Source organism: Augochlora pura, chromosome 1, assembly GCF_028453695.1.
Source record: "Augochlora pura isolate Apur16 chromosome 1, APUR_v2.2.1, whole genome shotgun sequence".
NCBI lineage: Eukaryota > Metazoa > Arthropoda > Insecta > Hymenoptera > Halictidae > Augochlora > Augochlora pura.
This window is the reverse complement of record NC_135772.1, coordinates 20934757-20952230: the sequence shown is the minus strand read 5'-3', so window position 1 is coordinate 20952230 and position 17474 is coordinate 20934757. Positions and strand designations below refer to the sequence as shown.

The 17474-nt window shown below is 50.3% G+C and overlaps 2 protein-coding genes across 2 annotated transcripts; one reads left to right on the top strand and one right to left on the bottom strand.

Annotated features, from left to right (window-relative positions):
* Positions 1–535: 535 nt before the first annotated feature.
* Positions 536–7812, top strand: LOC144470760 (cartilage oligomeric matrix protein-like). The gene is made up of 14 exons (XM_078182271.1): positions 536–804; positions 1514–1681; positions 2004–2215; positions 3304–3547; positions 3631–3716; positions 3821–3884; positions 4101–4314; positions 4772–5048; positions 5186–5338; positions 5424–5805; positions 5951–6304; positions 6370–6597; positions 6669–7178; positions 7674–7812. Exons 1-14 carry the CDS (start codon positions 726–728, stop codon positions 7787–7789), a joined length of 3087 nt encoding a protein of 1028 aa, XP_078038397.1. The 5' UTR covers positions 536–725; the 3' UTR covers positions 7790–7812.
* On the bottom strand, positions 7180–17246 carry LOC144470753 (C-Maf-inducing protein). The gene is made up of 8 exons (XM_078182258.1): positions 13069–17246; positions 12825–13010; positions 12155–12744; positions 11981–12073; positions 11664–11916; positions 11343–11600; positions 10968–11268; positions 7180–10890 (listed from the first exon to the last, which is right to left on the bottom strand). The coding sequence occupies exons 1-8, from the start codon at positions 14506–14508 to the stop codon at positions 10766–10768; spliced, it is 3246 nt and encodes a 1081-aa protein (XP_078038384.1). The 5' UTR covers positions 14509–17246; the 3' UTR covers positions 7180–10765.
* Positions 17247–17474: the final 228 nt, after the last annotated feature.

Genomic DNA, 17474 nt, shown 5'->3' with positions numbered 1-17474 from the left:
TCTCTCAATCCAAGAACCATATCCGGGGGCAGCGAGTATCTTGAATCGAGAGAATACAGCGAATTGCCGTGCTCCGATTGGCTAGTGATTCACAGCTGAACAGTGCTGCCCCTATAGTTAATGACAAAGGGAAGATATAGCGTTTGAGTAAAACGGCATAAGATCGGCACAACCACATGCGAAACAAGTCACACCGATAACCGCGGCGCGATATTCGACTTCTACTTTTCGCCTCGTAGAATTCTCGACCGCATATGTCAGCGAATTTGGAAACGTGTCAGATATGTTTCGAATGTATGTGTTTGTAGGCAATATTTCGACAAGTTCAACCAAATATGTCCTGGACGTCTTAAACTTAGCGAAACGACCTAAGTCAGTGTGGACACTACCACAAGGCCCACTGAGTTTGTTCTGTCTCTCTCAATCGTCCCCCATTTTCTTTCTAAAGCAGCTGCGCGATGGTGTATGCGCAGTAGAATGGTGGGGATAAAAAGGTTCTTGAATTGGGATAAGAAAAAGGTATCGAATTGGAAGAGGATTGTATTCGCTGGACATCGCGCGAAGCATGCGTTGCCTTAAGTCGAAACGTCCGAGAGGATAAAGTAAACCGCGAATTCTGCGCGCTTAGAAGAGAGTCGAACGTTCCGTTTGCAAGAATCTCGTTGTCGGTTGGATACCGCAACAGCCGAGGGACTACGTGAAACGATTTCGAACGGTGATACAAAATGCGGATCCTCCGGGCGTCGATTGTCGCGGTGCTTTTGATCGTTTACCGGGTCGATTCCGAACTCACGATCGATGAAGGTAAGACATGCAAAGTAAATACGATAGTAGTACGCCTAGAAAGCTCCGAAATTGGAGAACAAGTCCCAAGGCACGAAGCTCGATTAAAGAGGAAATCTGATCGGGTAGGTAGAACCGAATAATAATAAATGAAGATCATTCGCGTTCCGGTGTCGCGTTTTCTTCTTTTCTGGCTCAGATTTACCAGCCGCACCATGTATCGCAATTAAAAGTAAAGGGAAACGTCCAGTGCCTCCGCCGTTGCATTCCCATAACACTCGCCGGATCGGGAACCAGTCGCCGTAAATGTTGACAAGAAACCCGGTAACGGCGAATCGTCTCTCCGATCTTGTCGTTCTAATCCGTGATCGCTATTCTCGCAATCCAAGATACCGCGATCAACAAAGGTGATCCTCTTTCATCGCGACGGCTAATTGGTCAACGCGCTTGGCTCCCGATAAATATTCCTACGATGATTTCGGATTCTTCGCGCCATCTCTTATATCGTTCTGAGATCATTCGAAGTAACCTTTTCCTTTACAAAAATCTTCGAATCGGAGGCAATTTCCGCTGGACCAACAAACAGTACTCATGGTCTCGTTAATAACTCGTTAATGATACCTCGATACCTCCTAAAGGAAAATGTTGCTTGCAATGACCCCAGAATGATTATTAAACATTTTTGTTTTATTAGACGATTGTTCGATGATCGAATATAAACTTTGCGCAGATTTGATGATGGATCTTCGAGAGGCATGGAACGACGACCGGTTCGCGATCGTCTTCTCCAATGCGAAGGAAACCTTGCCGGATGCTATGGACTGCAGGCTTATGTTAACGCTTTACCACGAGGACCTGAAGATGACTTCGCTGATGATCAACGGGCAAGAGAGACGAGGTAAAATGGTAACGTTTTAGCCGTTTCACAGTTTAATTAGAGAGGAGAAGATAGATAGATAGAAAGAGGGAGAGGGATAGAGAGAGAGAGAGAGAGAGAGAGAGAGAGAAAAGACTCGTCCAAAGTGACGTAACTTACATATATACTTCCGGAAACGTGATTCAATGAAGCGCGTACGTCGATCAAGATTAATAGGCATGCAACAGTCCGTTTTCTGTGTAGTAGAGTCGACGAAAACGTGAGAAATTTCGATCGTTGCGATTCGACTTTACGAAGAGAGAGAATGTAATGGAAAGCCATGGGGGGCGAATGTTGGTTTCAGTGGTCCTCAAAAACGTCGACGAAGATGGGCGCGTGAGCATACAGCACGTTGAGGCGAATAGTTTTCGCAAGAACGTGATCGTGAGGGTGCATCGGAACGAATCCGATGCACGGATCGACGTCTACGTCGATTGCGTCTATCGAGGCAGGATAACGTTCAATGAATCTTCGAAGGGTCTGGTAAACGACGCGAAAGGTCAGCGGCTAATGGCGGTAAGTCTGGTTTCGTTTTGGATCATGTGTCGCGAAAGAACTAAACAATGGCCAGAATTCCGTTTCGTTATTGGTCAAGGCTATGTTTCGTTCAGTAAGTAGAGTCTCAAAACAACTATCATCTTTTTATTGCACATTTATCTCGTATTCTTTTATTCATTTCTTTGTTCTCGTATTTCATTTATTTTGGAACCTTATCTATTTAGCAGAAGCCTGATTGCACCGGTGATTCGTAGCGGGTCGACCTACCTGGCTGTAGAAACATTTGCAAGTAGCGATTCTACCATCTACCATACCTTTCGCGCGTACAAACACACCAACGTGCGATTTCGTTTACCCTGTCTCCGATCCGCAGGAGCGTTACACGGTCGTTATGGAGCAACGATGACGTTAGAGATCGTAGGATGATGCCTTTCCAAATATGGTAGCTCGGATCAAGGCTGTTTGCTTTATTACGTGCAGCTGCTAACTCGCGTAACGCGATTAAAAAGCATCGAATTGATTTCGATTCGCTCGGAGTTTATCTTTATTGAATATTCACGGCAGCCCACTTGCTCGTTACTCGGATCGAGATGGGTGGAAGAATCTTGAAATATCAGCGATGACTTAAAGAAACACGATTTTTGTCGTTAGCAGTAATTCAATCTATCGCGAAACCGTCGACGTCATCGTTTCTTTTACAAATGCGCTGTTCTATCTTCTCTTGGTTGGTTTCTCACACATGGGACATTTCTTTTGCCGTACTCTTTTTCATTATTATTACTATTATTCTTATCGGTTTAAGCGAGACGCCCGAATGGTCGTGTTAACGATTACATTTAGATAAGTGTAATTAAACAAAGTCGTAAATAATTCACAGCTCGGTAGAGTCTATTGTTCGTATCAACTAGCTACAAATCACCGGGACAAACGAGTTTTTGCTTTCGCTAAATAGATAGGATATCGATAAATCAATGAAATAAAGATAAAAAGGCAGAAACAAAATAAATGTGCGATAAAGAAACGGAAGTAGTTACTTGTGGACTCGACCTAAGAAATCAGAGCCGGCGATTCCGGTAGGTTTGTTAATTGTGGTCGCGTTCTTTCAGTTCCGGGAAGGCGAATGCCAAGCGAAGGTGTATCAATCATCGTTTGCCCACGAGGCGTTCAAAGAGGCGAATTGCCCGAAACATGCGAATCGGCACACGAAACGGGCTTCCGAAAGCAGTCGCGACAGATATAGTTCATTGGATGATATCGAGTTCGATCGGGAGTTGGATGGCGGATCGTTCTTCGATCATGGGAGGAACCGGAGGAGGGGAGACATCTCGATCCAAAGTTTGGATGAGAAAGGTAACCGGAAGGGACTCGCTTTGTTTCGTTGGAGTTCGAACGCGAACCTATTAACCGAGATGGTCGAACGTGTTTGCTTGCAGTATGCCTCACCGATAGCCAGCTAGTAAAGTCTCAGAACGAATTGATCGAGGTTACTAAACAGCTTTGGAGAGAGGTCGCATCGAGCGTGAGTAGTAGTCCTGGGAAAGCTTCGCTGTACCGCGAAGTTTTCCAGTTGCAAAATTTGAACGTCTCCTCGTGTACGATTGTACAACGTGTTCTTGTTTGCAGAGAAACGAGTTGCAGCATATACGACATCTGATTGAAAATTGCGCAGGCTGTCGCGAACGTCCCGGTGAGTGAAGTTTCGCTGTATCGAAAGATTAGTAATTACCAACGAAAAGAGACTCTCTTTCCTCCTGTCTCTTCGATCGTTCTTGCTTTTCCCTGGCACAAAATATCGGTTGCTCTCAACGATATACATATAGATAGACAAATAAAAAGAATGGAATAAACCGGGCTACTATGAATAAGCAATTCTTTGTCAACCCTGATCCTCTCGATTCCACAGTTACGACCACGATGACTCCGCCATCCACTTGCGATTACAAGTCGCCTTGCTTTCCGGGGGCCGATTGTCGCAGCACTCTGCACGGGCCCAGGTGCGGTCCGTGCCCGCCCGGGTACACCGGTGACGGACGTCGATGCGCAAAGCTGCCCAACCCTTGCGCGAGCAATCCCTGTTTCCGCGGTGTTAATTGTTATAACCGCGTCGACGGTTACAGGTACCTTATATCCTTCGCTCTCGATCGGTTACTCATCTTTATCTATTCACGGCAGTGTTCGCTTAGCCGGTTCACATTGGAACATCTATGCTCCATACACTCTGTACCATTTGGTACCCTACGGAGACCATAATGGGCTAAGCGAGCACCGCTGCGCTTGCCGACGCACAGGATACAGCAAGCTAGAGGACCGAAATCTTTGTCGAACCTTTCGAAAAGCTTTTCCGTAAAGTGTACACAGTTTGCTATACTATCTCGCTTCGCTCGCGTGTTATCGAGCATCGCATGTGCCGACACAATTCCAATCATTCAGAGACACGACTTTCCAATTTCAAACGCGAGCACTTTAAGGCTAAAGGTCTGCACGATCTACGGCGCCATCCTTTCGGATGGATACAGGCCGACCTACCGATATCTGCGATCCCTGTTGAAATAAACCCAACGGTGACGGTTCTAGCTGCGGCAGTTGCCCGCATGGCTACACGGGTAACGGTGAGAAGTGCAGCATAATGAACGAGTGCGAGTTGACCCACCCTTGCTATCCCGGGGTACGTTGCGTCAATCTGAATCCTGGATTCAGATGCGATCCCTGTCCACGCGGGTACAGGGGCAATATCGTCGAGGGGATCGGTCTGATCCACATCGGGAACCATAGGCAGGTCTGCCACGACATAGACGAGTGTCTGATCAACCATGGTGGTTGCGATCCGAACTCGGAATGCATCAACACAGAGGTATACATATACAGTAGTGGGTAGCTATGATGTTTAAACCTTTTAAAACGGAATAACGTTTCTGAAAGTTGCACCCAACGATTCGAATTTTTCCGAGTACGTAACCAAAATTCAAATAAACAGAGTTCATATTTCAGGGCTCGTACATGTGCGGCGCCTGCAAGCCGGGTTACGTGGGAAACCATACGACAGGATGCCGTCGCATGGGCAATATCTGCCCGGACTTGATGACGATTTGCGACGAGAACGCCGAGTGCGCCTGCATCGACATCGATCGCTACACCTGCAGGGTAGTTGGCTAAATTGAACTCGCGCCAGAGATACGAAACAACAAAACGGAACAACGAAAAGGAAAACTCCGCTTCTTGGTTGCAGTGCCACGTTGGATGGGCTGGGAACGGACTCAACTGCGGACTGGACAGTGACAACGACGGGATTCCGGATGGGAACTTACGCTGTTACGAGCGTCCGTGTCGCGCGGATAATTGCCCGGTGACACCGAACAGCGGCCAGGAAGACGCCGATGGCGACGGGATAGGCGACGCCTGTGATTCCGACGCTGACAACGACGGCGTGCTGAACTCGTCCGACAATTGTCTGCTGGTTTCGAACCCGGGTCAGGAAGACTCGGATCGCGATGGACCGGACTTTGTCGGTGACGTGTGCGACAACTGCCCGTTCGTCAGAAACCCGAAGCAGGAGGACACGGACAATGACAACATAGGCGACGCTTGCGATCCCGACATCGACAACGACGGTATACATACATTGTTCAAAAGAGATTTTCGAATGTTAAGAGTCTGGTCTGTGAATTTTCTAGTCATAACTTTTCACTCTTAGATCTTATTTTTTATTTATAATGCTATTAAACGGCGCTTTTAAGCTAAAATTTTGTTTTCCAGGTCTACCGAACAACCAGGACAACTGTCCCAAAATAAAGAACAAGGATCAGATCGACTCGGATCAAGACAGGATCGGTGATGCTTGCGACAATTGTCCTTTCGATCCCAACCCGGACCAGATGGATCAGGATGGTGACGGAGTGGGCGATGTTTGCGACAACGACAACGATAGAGACAGGGACGGCGTTCAAGATGATAGAGACAACTGTCCCGACGTACCGAACTCAGGGCAGAACGACGACGACGGCGACGGCATAGGCAACGAGTGCGACGACGACATCGACAACGACGATGTACCCAACGATCAAGACAACTGTCCTTACGTATATAATCCGGATCAACGTCACACTCATCGTAAGTTGCGAGAAGAGTACGGTGTTCGCCAACGTAGTGCAAACTTCGATCGCGAATCTTTTCAGACGAGCGCATTGGCGACGCCTGTTGGAACGACAACGACAACGATACCGTAATCAATGTTCACGACAATTGTCCCAACAACAGCTTGATCTGGACGACGGACTTCCGAAAGTACGTGACCATCGCACTGGATCCATTCGGAACGGCCCAGGAAGACCCAATCTGGAGGATCAATCATGGCGGCGCTGAGATCCAGCAGCTGATCAACAGTGATCCTGGAATCGCTATCGGTAATGTTCGACTAGAAAAATAAAAAAATAAAAAGAGAAGAGTCGTTTGCGTGACTCCGTCGGTTCCCCAGGTCCGGATGTGTTCAGCGGCGTAGACTTCGAAGGCACGTTCTTCGTGGACGACGACACCGACGACGACTTCGTTGGGTTCGTGTTCTCTTACCAGGACAACCGTCGCTTCTACATCGTTGCATGGAAGAAGGGCGAGCAGCCGTATTGGATGCCGTCACCGTTCCGAGCGGTCGGGGAGCCCGGTATTCAGTTGAAGCTCGTCGACTCGAGCACCGGCCCCGGAGAACACCTCAGAAACAGCCTTTGGCACAACGAGGATACCCCGGAACAAGTTAAGGTACTCTGGACTGACCCGAAGAAACTCGGCTGGATAGAAAGGACTCCGTACAGATGGCAGCTTCTCCATAGACCGCGGATCGGATTGATCAGGTTTAGATTGTACCAGGGCAAACAGCTGATGGCCGACTCTGGAAACGTCTACGACTCGACCCTGAAGGGCGGCCGGCTCGGCGTCTACTGCTTCTCCCAGGAAAAGATCACCTGGTCGAATCTGTTGTACACGTGTAAAGGTGAGAAAAGAAACCAGGATATTTATTTTCTTTCCATTGAACGTGTAGTTACATTTTCAATTGTATAGAGGTGCTAACCGGTAGGTAAATTCAATCGATATTAATTGACATTATTACGTTGATAGCTCCGATACGAGTGGAAGAAGTGGGTTTTCGGTCCAACGAATTATCTACGACCACCGCCGTATCGGCGGTCGCCGGTCAATGGGTTTGCTCACGACTCACGACCAGTGCAGACATCAAAATAAACTACGCGAGACACCGCATGCGTCGCCATCCCCAGTTCAGAATTATAATGTTCACCCAATAAACGGTTCGCGCCGTTGTGCGTGACCCTCTGCGCATGCGATGCCTTGCGTAATTCATTTTCTTGAATGCGCTGCTTACGACTCACGACACACCTCTCTTCTCAATTAATAATCTTCCATCTCTGTCGCTCTTTACAGACGCTGTTCCCTTTTTATCGACAACTTTCCAACGTTCGATTGATTTCAGAAACCGTGCCGCAGTCGGTATGGAACGAGTTGCCTACCAGTTTGCAGTCCGAAGTAGCCATAGAGCCGAGCAGCAACGTTAGGTACCAGCAACCCGTCCGTCACGGCCCCCTTTGAATTCCAAACGATCTAAATCCCTGACAGCCTATATAGCAGCCTATCATCGTATTACCCAACGTCACAGCAAGAATTTAAGAAACTTCGTTGTTCCGGTGTTCCTTATCGTGCCTTATAAGATTTTACTCTCCTAACAACTCGCGACAAATTTCCGATACAACTCGACACGCTGTTCTCTCGATTGCTAAAAAGGGTCCGCGTTAGCACTGAGTTCCATTGGATTGTTCTCAAACTATAGGATGGAACAATCCACCGAAACGATATTGGTCGGAAGCTGTTGCTATCGCACAGCGCGGAAAATTATCGATAAAAGGTTGGAATACAATAAAATGGATGAGTCGTTGGGCGTATCGTAACGGAGATAACTTAACGCGTTAAACGTTCGCGAGCCGTCGAGTTTCCGTCCGATAGAAACCGACTTTTTTTATCTTCTTTTTTTTTGGAAACATCTACACTCGCTATTTGTACTTTGAAAGTTATGGAAATTGCTTTCGATGCGAATTCGTTAGGTATTGAAACGGAGACGATTCGAATCGCTCGCGAACGCATCGGCTATTGTGGTAGAACCGACGACGCGACGGACCGAGGGTGACGAGCAGTGTGTTACGCGGAAAGTCTCTACGCAAGGAAGGGGGACAGGAGAACGAGTGCGCAGAAAGTCCCATACAGCGACGCGGGGCGTCGAGCGGTCTATTCTAAACTACGATCATAGTTCGGTATTATAATGTTCACCCGGTATCTGTGCCGCGCCACTGTGCGGTTCTCCCTGCACACGCGTCGCCGCCCCAATTTTTGCGTAGCGACTTTTCGCGTATAGACCGATGACGAAGCGGCCATTATCGATTCGCAATTACAAAGAAACCATATCTAATTTCAACAGTAATATTATACGTATACATGTATTTTAAATATGTACATTATCAGAAAAGAAATAAACCGCCTAAACGGTGAACCTATCAACTATACAACTCGCCATTTTGTTCGAGCCTGCGTAACGGAGAGTATCAGATTTATATCGCAAAGTTCCCAATCTTTCCTATCGACAAACGCCTCTTCTCTCCATCACGAACGATAAATAGTAGTACATGTAGAGTGAAATAGAGGAACGCGATTGTTTTTCGTCAACCTGTTGATACGAAAATTTCTATACGGATACGATAAGTTAATTTCAAGTTGAATGATTCCGTCGAAACCAATGGGAACTTCCGAATAAAGCTAATAGCCGCCGACAGTGATCGACCGAACCGTCAAGGCTTCCGAATGATCGGTACACGATATTCGAAAGGCAAAGATTAACCATCTTAAGCTACTTCCGAATCCAGAGTAAAATTCGTTCGATAGGACTCGCTTAAAACTCGCTTTAAAGAGAAAACTCGATACGAACGGGCGCAATCTCGTTTGTTTCGGATCGCGCGCGTTTTGGCAGTGGTCAGAGCTCGAACTCTTAGGCAGTTGAGCGTTATCTCAAGGAATAAAAGTGAAGGCTCTCTCCCTGGGCAACCTTTCTCGAATGTGTTTCGTTTCGTTCTCTGTTTTGTTCGTGCCCTTCTAAACAGGGAATCGACGAGAAGCTTCAGCCGTAATAAGAAGCACGGCGATCAAATATTACGGAATTCTCAACGTCGAAAACTGTTCGCGGAAGTATTTATAATATAATCGAATATAATAGAATAGAATATAATACAGTATACTATAATTTAATATAATATATCGAGGAAGGATTGCGCTGAACATGCGAAGTCCAGTTCTCTACTCGACGCGGCACAGTGACTCGTAACGAACTTGAGCGCGCGCGACGCGTTCGTAGAATTTTAACCAGTGTTCTTTTGATGTTCGAATCGTTCTCGATCGAACAATTGTCTCTGTTCCCTTAATAAAACTACGTTCGATCTAATTCCGATCCATAGCGACGATCAACAGTTTCCGATTTTTCGAAAATAAAAGTCGAAAAAAAAAACAGACGTTGAATCATCTTTTCTCGTTTTTCTGGTTCTTGTTTTACTCGTTTTTCCACGCGGACAAATTTGTCCTTGTTTTTAACTAGGAAAACAAAAAAAGATGACCGACGTCCGAATTTTTTCGGCGCCTGTGTGACTCCGGCTTAATCAACAACGAGAAGGCTATTTGAACAAGCAGATCCACGTTGCCCAGACAAATTCCGACCCCAAATGTGAAACAAAAGACCGAAGAACACAATATCCCGTGATATACCTATTAAACATCGAACGTGGATCAATCCTCGCAGCTCCACCGAGATCGAGGGAGTTTACTCGAACCGAGGAAAACTCTAATAAACAAGTATTTACAATTTCCATCGTCCGAGTCTTGTATGTGCGCGGTAGTCGAAGTAATTTTTGCGGGGAATGGGCCAATTCGCGAGCAGGAGAAAAACAAGAGCAGGTAAACAATAAAATATTCACTCGGCTGTCCCCTCCCGACGATCTCGCTCGCGCTCGCGTCGATACCAATGTTTCGCTGTCTCGCAGAAACGCTCTCGGCACTTTTAACGTGGACGCGTTCCCAACACGCCGTGGTTCGGTTCCTCTAACAACAACAACATTTTAGGCAGTATGCAAGGCTTCTAGGAAGCTTCGCTCGCGACGCCTTTCTTCGTCGAACCGTGATCGCGTTCAGGCTTTTATCGTGGTCCTAGTCACGCTACGCTCAACTCTCACTCACTCTCTTCCTCTCTTTCTCTCTCTCTCTCTCTCTCTCTCTCTCTCTCTCTCTCTCTCTCTCTCCGCGAGAGCCGTTTCCAACTACAAGAAAGACGATCGCTTGTATCATAGATTGTATCGTATAATATAACGTACTTGCGGAATCCGCTCGTCAACCATGATTGAATCTCGTTAAGTACTCTTCTAAAGTCTACTCAGCTCGAGAAGACTGCCGCTTCTATTGGACGCAGTCGGCGCTGGTGTTATCGTTACTGGCAACAGCCAGACTGTCTGGCTTGCGCCGACTCGAAACCTCTGGTCACCAGGCTTCCGTGTACCTGACGTCGAATTCCTGCAGCGCCGGCAGGCACTTCTTCAACAATTCGAAGGTTTGTATCGACAGCTTGGTACTGTTCAGATTCAGCTTCCGCAAGCTGGTCAGTGCTGCGCAGAGAAATAGTAGCGTCAACGCACGTACTATCGTCTATCGGTTTTATCAACTAGCGTAAAAAGATGCTCACAGGCTAGAGTGGAGATCCCTTTATCGGAGACGGGAGTCTCGCAGAGGTTCAGCACCTGCAGCTTTTGCAAGTGTTCGCTGATCATTTGCAGGCCCGCGTCGCCGAATTGGGTCGCCCACAGATTCAGGTACCTCAAAGCGGGTAGCTTGATCAGCTGTTCCGCGCAGGCGGAGGTCACCGAGGTGAAAGCCAGACTCAGACATTCCAGATTTCCGAGAGCACCTCCGCCCAGTAGAATAGCGACGTCGGCATCGGTCGCGCGTACTGGCAGCGTTAGTTTCCTCGGGCCACCCTTTCGTTGCTGTTTCAGGGCGCATCGAATAAGTCAAACGAGAAAGCAACGAAACATTGCGAACAAATCTGTAATTTACGCACCAGTTCTTGCAAATTCTTTTGTCTCTGGCACAGGGCAGCGTACCGTTCCTTGCCGGACACGGTCGACTCGAGGGCGTTCACTATCTGTAACCGAGTCTCCTCGCTCGGCAGCAAGTGCCACTCCAACATCAAGCAAAGAGCCTCCTGCGCGGCCCCGCAGCCTCTCACCGCCAAAAGTATGCAATCGTCCCGCGCCTGTTTCACCAGCGAGCCTATGAATCTCTTACGGCGGCAGCAACAAGCCAGCAACGTTGTCAGCTGATCAAAAACGGATCAGATTTTAGTATCGGAGAGTAAATAACGGTTGCCAGAAATACACACCATCTCGCCGAACAGTTCTCCCTGGTCGGGACAAGCAGGACTCGACGGTACAGCGACGTGGATCCAGCCGGGCCTCGGTTCTCTGATCGGCAGCAGGAAGCGATGCACGACGCATCTCGAATCTTTCGCCAACCGTTTGATCACGCACAACAGGACAGAGTGTTGGACTTCCTTCGTGGCCAGAGCTTCCTCCGGAAAGGGCACCGGTTGCAGCAATGCGCCCAAACCCGGTCGCCAGTCGGCATACTCCGACCTGAAAACAATATCGATCGAATCTTCCGAACGAACACCTCGGAATAGTTACACGTTTTACTCACGCGACATTTAAGACGAACAGGTAGCAATCGAGCGGGGGCAACGGCGGCGGTGTTCCATCGGTTTCCTGTTGGGAACGTCGAGCCGCGTCGAATCTGAAAATATAGACGGAATGATTAGACAACGTTTCGATGTGACGCGCAACGCAACAAAGATCGCAAACACAATAAACCAACCTGTGGAAAATCGCGGCGACGCAAACCGACACAAAATTCGGAAGCACTCTCGGATGTGGACAGCCGCTTCCTGGCCCATGAACGGACGCGATATAGTTTCTAATCGCTTTCTCGCCGGCCTCCGCCTCGTACAGGGCAGCCACGAACACTTGGAGGAGCTTCCTCATGTCCGGAGATTTGCCAAAGTCTACGGTATGCTTCAAGCATCTGGTGATGGCTGGTCCGATCAACGAGACCAGGGAGGATCGAGGATGCAGTTGAACCAGCTTGATCAAGACCCTGGCGAGGTTCGCAGGAAGCGCGACCTTCTCCAGAAGAGGGCTTACCACGTAGAGGATGACCTCGGCACGGTGTTTTCGATCGGTTTCCTCTCGAGCTGTCTCCTCGTTAGGGGCCTCCTCTCCTCGATCGGAATCCACCGCGAGCGTATCCTCGAGCAGTTTCGCCGCTGCCTCGAGCGGAGCCACGGTCACCCTTTCGTCCTGCAGCGTGGTCCATAGAGCAAAGTCCACCATTGATTTCAGCTGTTTCGCCATAACTTCCTCCCGCGCGTTCAACGACGCCAGCTGTTGGTACTTGAAGATGCTCCACTAGAAGAAAAATTATGTCCGAAAAGTTTGATTGAAACGGAGAGCTATCGTTGCTATTACAGCGTAAAGGAAACGCATACCTTCCACAATATCGAATGATACCATTGGTCCCTGGTGTAGGCGTTGTTCGCTTGGAGGAGTAGAGAACTGTCCGGCAGCACAATGCTCAGGCAGTTTTTGTAAGTCGGATCCCATCTGGCGACAGCGTATCTCCTTATGTCCGACATGCTGCTGTACGGTATCGGGTGTTGAAGGAACCCCGTCGGCTGCAAACGAACGCGTTTACTCGTCGCGGGCCCTTCACCGACCTCGCCGTCGTCTTACCGTTTTCGATGAAACGCAGGTGTCGTTCAGGTAGAGGTGATGCGTTTCCCACCTCCTCAAGAACTTGCTGGACAGGATCTTCCTAACTAGGGTTTTGGAGTGGTTTAAGAAACAGAGCTGGATGTCGCCCTCCTCGATCGGCTTGAACCTGGGCCCGACGGGGCCCGATCCGGGGCTAGAGCTCGAGGATCCGCTGCTCGGGGAGCAGCCTGTGCTCCGACCTTCCAGATTCGGGCAGGATCTAGCCGCCGGCAGGCAGAAAGAGCCGTCCAGTCCCTCGGGCGCCAAGCTGTTCAGCCGAGAGAACTTTTCGCCAGCGTCGAAGGAGCCGCGTGGCTTTCCGGACGTCAGCGAGGCGTCGTCGCTCGACTCGTGATTGCCAGCCGAGCAGAGCTGGGGCGAGCTGGTGCTGGTCATCTCCTGCCGTATGGGGCCGCCATTCACGCAGAGAAAGTTGTAGTAAGGCGCCAGCGAGGAGGAGAGCTCGGCGGTCAAAGGGCCCGCGGGGCTCAAGGGCAGTGAGGATCCCTCCTCCGTTTCCGTCTCGGCCTCATCCCGATGGTAGCCGTTCTCGGTCTCCGACTCCGGGAACGTGTTCTGCAGCGAGGATATGTCGTTCTCGGAGGCCGCGGCGGTCGGTCTGCGGTTCCTCGGGTTCTCCTCCGCCTCGGTGGAATCGACGCAGTCGATCAGAACGGACGGCGACGACTTGGTGAACAGGGTCGCCGTGTCTCCGGTGATGGTCTCGTAGTCGTCGACGACCCGCCGCTTCCTCGAGGAGTCCGCAGACTCGGTTCCGATCGAGTCGGGGATCGACGGGGACGGACACGGTGACGGAGACGGTGACGGCGACGGGGACAGAGACGGAGACGGGGACGGGGACGTCGACGCGGAGGGGAGCCTTGTTTCCTTGTTGCTCGAGTTCGTGGCCTCGTTGGGTCGCAGCCGGAGGAGGAACTTTCTGCATCGGTTGTTGCCCTTCGGTGATCTCTTCTTCGACGAGACGCAGAGGGAACGCGGCGGCGGGCTGCGGTCATCCTCCTCGAGCAGCTTCTTGCGATCGCTGGTCTCGTGGGTCCTGAGCGCAGCCGAGTTGCCGCCGGCTCTCACCGAGGAGTCCGACCCCGGGGACAAAGATACCGGCGACAGAGAGACCGGGTCCAAGTAGTCTGTTTTCACATCGGCCAGCGTGTCTGTGCTGCTGCAGTCCGAGATCGACGGCTCCTGGTCGATGTACCCGATCGAGGAACTCGAACCTTCGCTGGTTGCCTCCGACAGCCTTCTGGAGCCGTCGCGGGTCTTTGGAGCGGCGCACGTCTTGCCGGTCGGCAAAATCGCGCCGATCGTCGAGCCGATCGTCGTGCCGTTCGGCTTGCCGGATGTCAGGGGAGCAGAGAGCACGCGGGAAGCCCGCGTGAACGGACTTTGAAAACAGAACATAGCTCCTGACCGGCCGATCGATACCTGCGATTAGCTCGCGAACACAGCGCTCGTTTCTTCTCTCGCTTCGCGCGACTCTCGCTCCTCGTTTTTCGTTTTTCGTTTCTGGTTTCTCGTTTTTCGTTTTTCGTTTTTCGTTTTTCGTTCTCCGCTTTCCTCGCTGCGGATTCCGCCTATCCTACTGACCTAGTTTCCGTCTCGCGTGTTTCCTGCTCGATATCCCCGAGAAAACTCACGAAACGGGTTGCCGTGGGCAACCGACCAGCAATCGTCCTGGATACGTATCGCTGGACGGACGGCCGATTACAAAGAAGCTCTCCTGCGAGTTTCGTCGGGCCTAGAAACGGTCGTTCACCATCTTCTCGGGCTGTTCAACCAGCGACGATGGGCAACGATGGGTAACCGTGAGCGACGATGGGCAACGACGTGAAGCGGTAGGCAACAACGACGTCGACCAGCATTCGCGCTGGAACATATCGATGCTTCTGGGTCGGTCTCGTCGGTCTTCTTGTCGCTCTTGCCGCGGAAACGCGTCAGGCCTCGCAGTTCGATTTTTTCTTGACTCGCTGCAACGGGTCACGACACATTTTGACACGGAACCACTCCGACCTCGGTCACCGACGTCGTCCCGCACCGTCCTTCCCCCGATCGTCGAGATCGGAGACGACCGCTCGGCCAGGCCAGAGACAAAGGGTCTCTTTTCTTCCTTTGTGTGCCACTTTTCCCCGTGGAACGCGCACCAAAGTCTCCCCGTTCTGCGTCAGTTTCCGCGAGCAAGGGTCGAGCGAGTCGCCTTCGTCGTCGCGAGATCCTCGCGAGTCGATGAACGGCCGCGGCCGCGTCGAACGGAAACGGCGAACCAGAGACAGAGAGGAAAACCGCGAGCGAGAGAGCGCGCGCACGAAAAACGGAGAGAGGAAGAGAGACTAAGAACAAGGAGAGAGCGAGACGGGGAGGGAGAGGGAGAGAGATAGAGATAGAGAAGAGAGAGGCGCGAGAGGCGGATGGACGGGATGGACAGAGGCGACGGAGATGGATAGAGACGGTTTGCAGCGAGAAACGGGCAAGGGACAAGGAGGCGATGAGAGAAAGAGGGAGGCGTGTTTCCGTCACGACGCTTAAATGTCTGACACGATCCTGAACGAGAAGGTGGGGACGCGCTGGGGTTGGGAAGAGAGGGCGTCGCGGCGCGAGGCGTCTCGCAACCGATCAATGACTAGACTAGTTGCGAGTTTGCTTCCAATTATCACATTCTCGCCGCTCCTCCCTTTCTCTCTTGATCTGCTTGCCCCTCGTTGTTTTCTACGCGGACAATCCCTCGCGGATCTCTCCTCCAATCGCGAATCACGGATCGCGTTAACACTTTTCTCGGAAACGGTACGCGGCAATAGTTGAAAGCCTCCGGATGCTTATCGCTGCTTGGTCGCACGTACTCTCCGTTGACGCAGCCAAAACATATTTTCGTGCGCCTTAATCTGTCTATCCTTCGATACTTTACACGGCTGCCGCGATATTATTAATAAAAATATTACACAATGGCTCGAGCATCGATCAAGAACCGCTCCCAAATATTCCAAAGCATTGACACTGGTACCGCGTGACAGGTTCACGTGTATCGTATGACACTGTCGATCTCGCCGCGTTACGTCAAGACTGGCTCGCATTTGTGAAACCGTCAGCTCCTACGTAACGGAAATTGACGTGCACGTATTCGCCGTCGCTTTGCATTCGTATAAGCGTTCGCCTTCACTTCTGCCTTCGCCTACGCCTTCGCAGCCGTCTCGGGCTCCCGCCGGCCACGTTTATCGCCTTCACCTTGATCGTAAACTTGAGGGAACGTAGCGAACCGTCGAAATCGGTACGCGATACACCGATTGCTGCCGCGCAACGGCCGTGGAAAGGGAACACGGAGACGTGGCCACCAACTGCCAAACTGTTGCGAATAAGGGAACAGGTTTGCTAATCCTTGAAATGTGACGCGCGACGCTCGGTCCCAGAATTCTCGAGAATCATCGGTCCCGTGATTGATCGGCGAATCGAACTATCCGGTCAACTGTTCCGTACGATCGGTAGTCGTTCGGCGAGCATCCGTTCCACGATGAATGGACGCAATCGGCGATAATCTTCTCGCGTTGCGATCTTCCTCCGCATTTCCAGTCTCGGTTAGATGTACATACTTTCGCTCCGTTCGGTGTCCGCGGCCCACCGTAATGGCCTTTCGATTTTTTAAAGAGAAAGGAACGTAACAAATTCAACATACAAAGCGTCGTACAACGCGATCTCGATTTTGATTCCGCCGCGATTTCACTCGCAACTGTACCACCAACTACACGATCGAATAGTCTTCGGACGCTTCTACGCGCTCGGCTCGATGTTATGTAATCGTTTCGAACAAAAGAAACGATTTTCTTTCGGTGTTTTCAAAGGTGACCCGTTTTTAACGATTGCGGCGCGCACAGAACATCCGCTTTTTGCGTATATTGCTCGATTTACGCGTGTCGCACGCATCATACGCGCGAGGACACACCCGCGATTCACAATCAATTATTCGACGAGCAGAAACGAAAATAGAGGATACTGTTGCGTGTTCGCAACAAAGAGAGACTCGGTTGACGTTGTTGCGGTTCGCGGAATATTCGCAAGGAGAACCGCCGCACACGTTCGCACCACGGCCGCGACTGTAACACCATACCCGATAATAACATTCAACTTCCCTTTCAATAAACCGAAGATATCGTATCCCAAGGTTACAAGCGAAAGATCCGTCTCTGTCTCTCCTCTCGCTTTCGACAAACAGAAACGATCGCGCGAAATAAAATTTGCGACTAAATTGCGAATTCGATGCTTCGAGTATTCGCGAGAAGTTCTTTATTGCAAAAGATTTCATAAAACCCGACTCTCGATGAATTCTACAAATTTCGGTCGACTGTCGTTCGCTTAGGAGGGGACGATTCGATTAGCGAAGA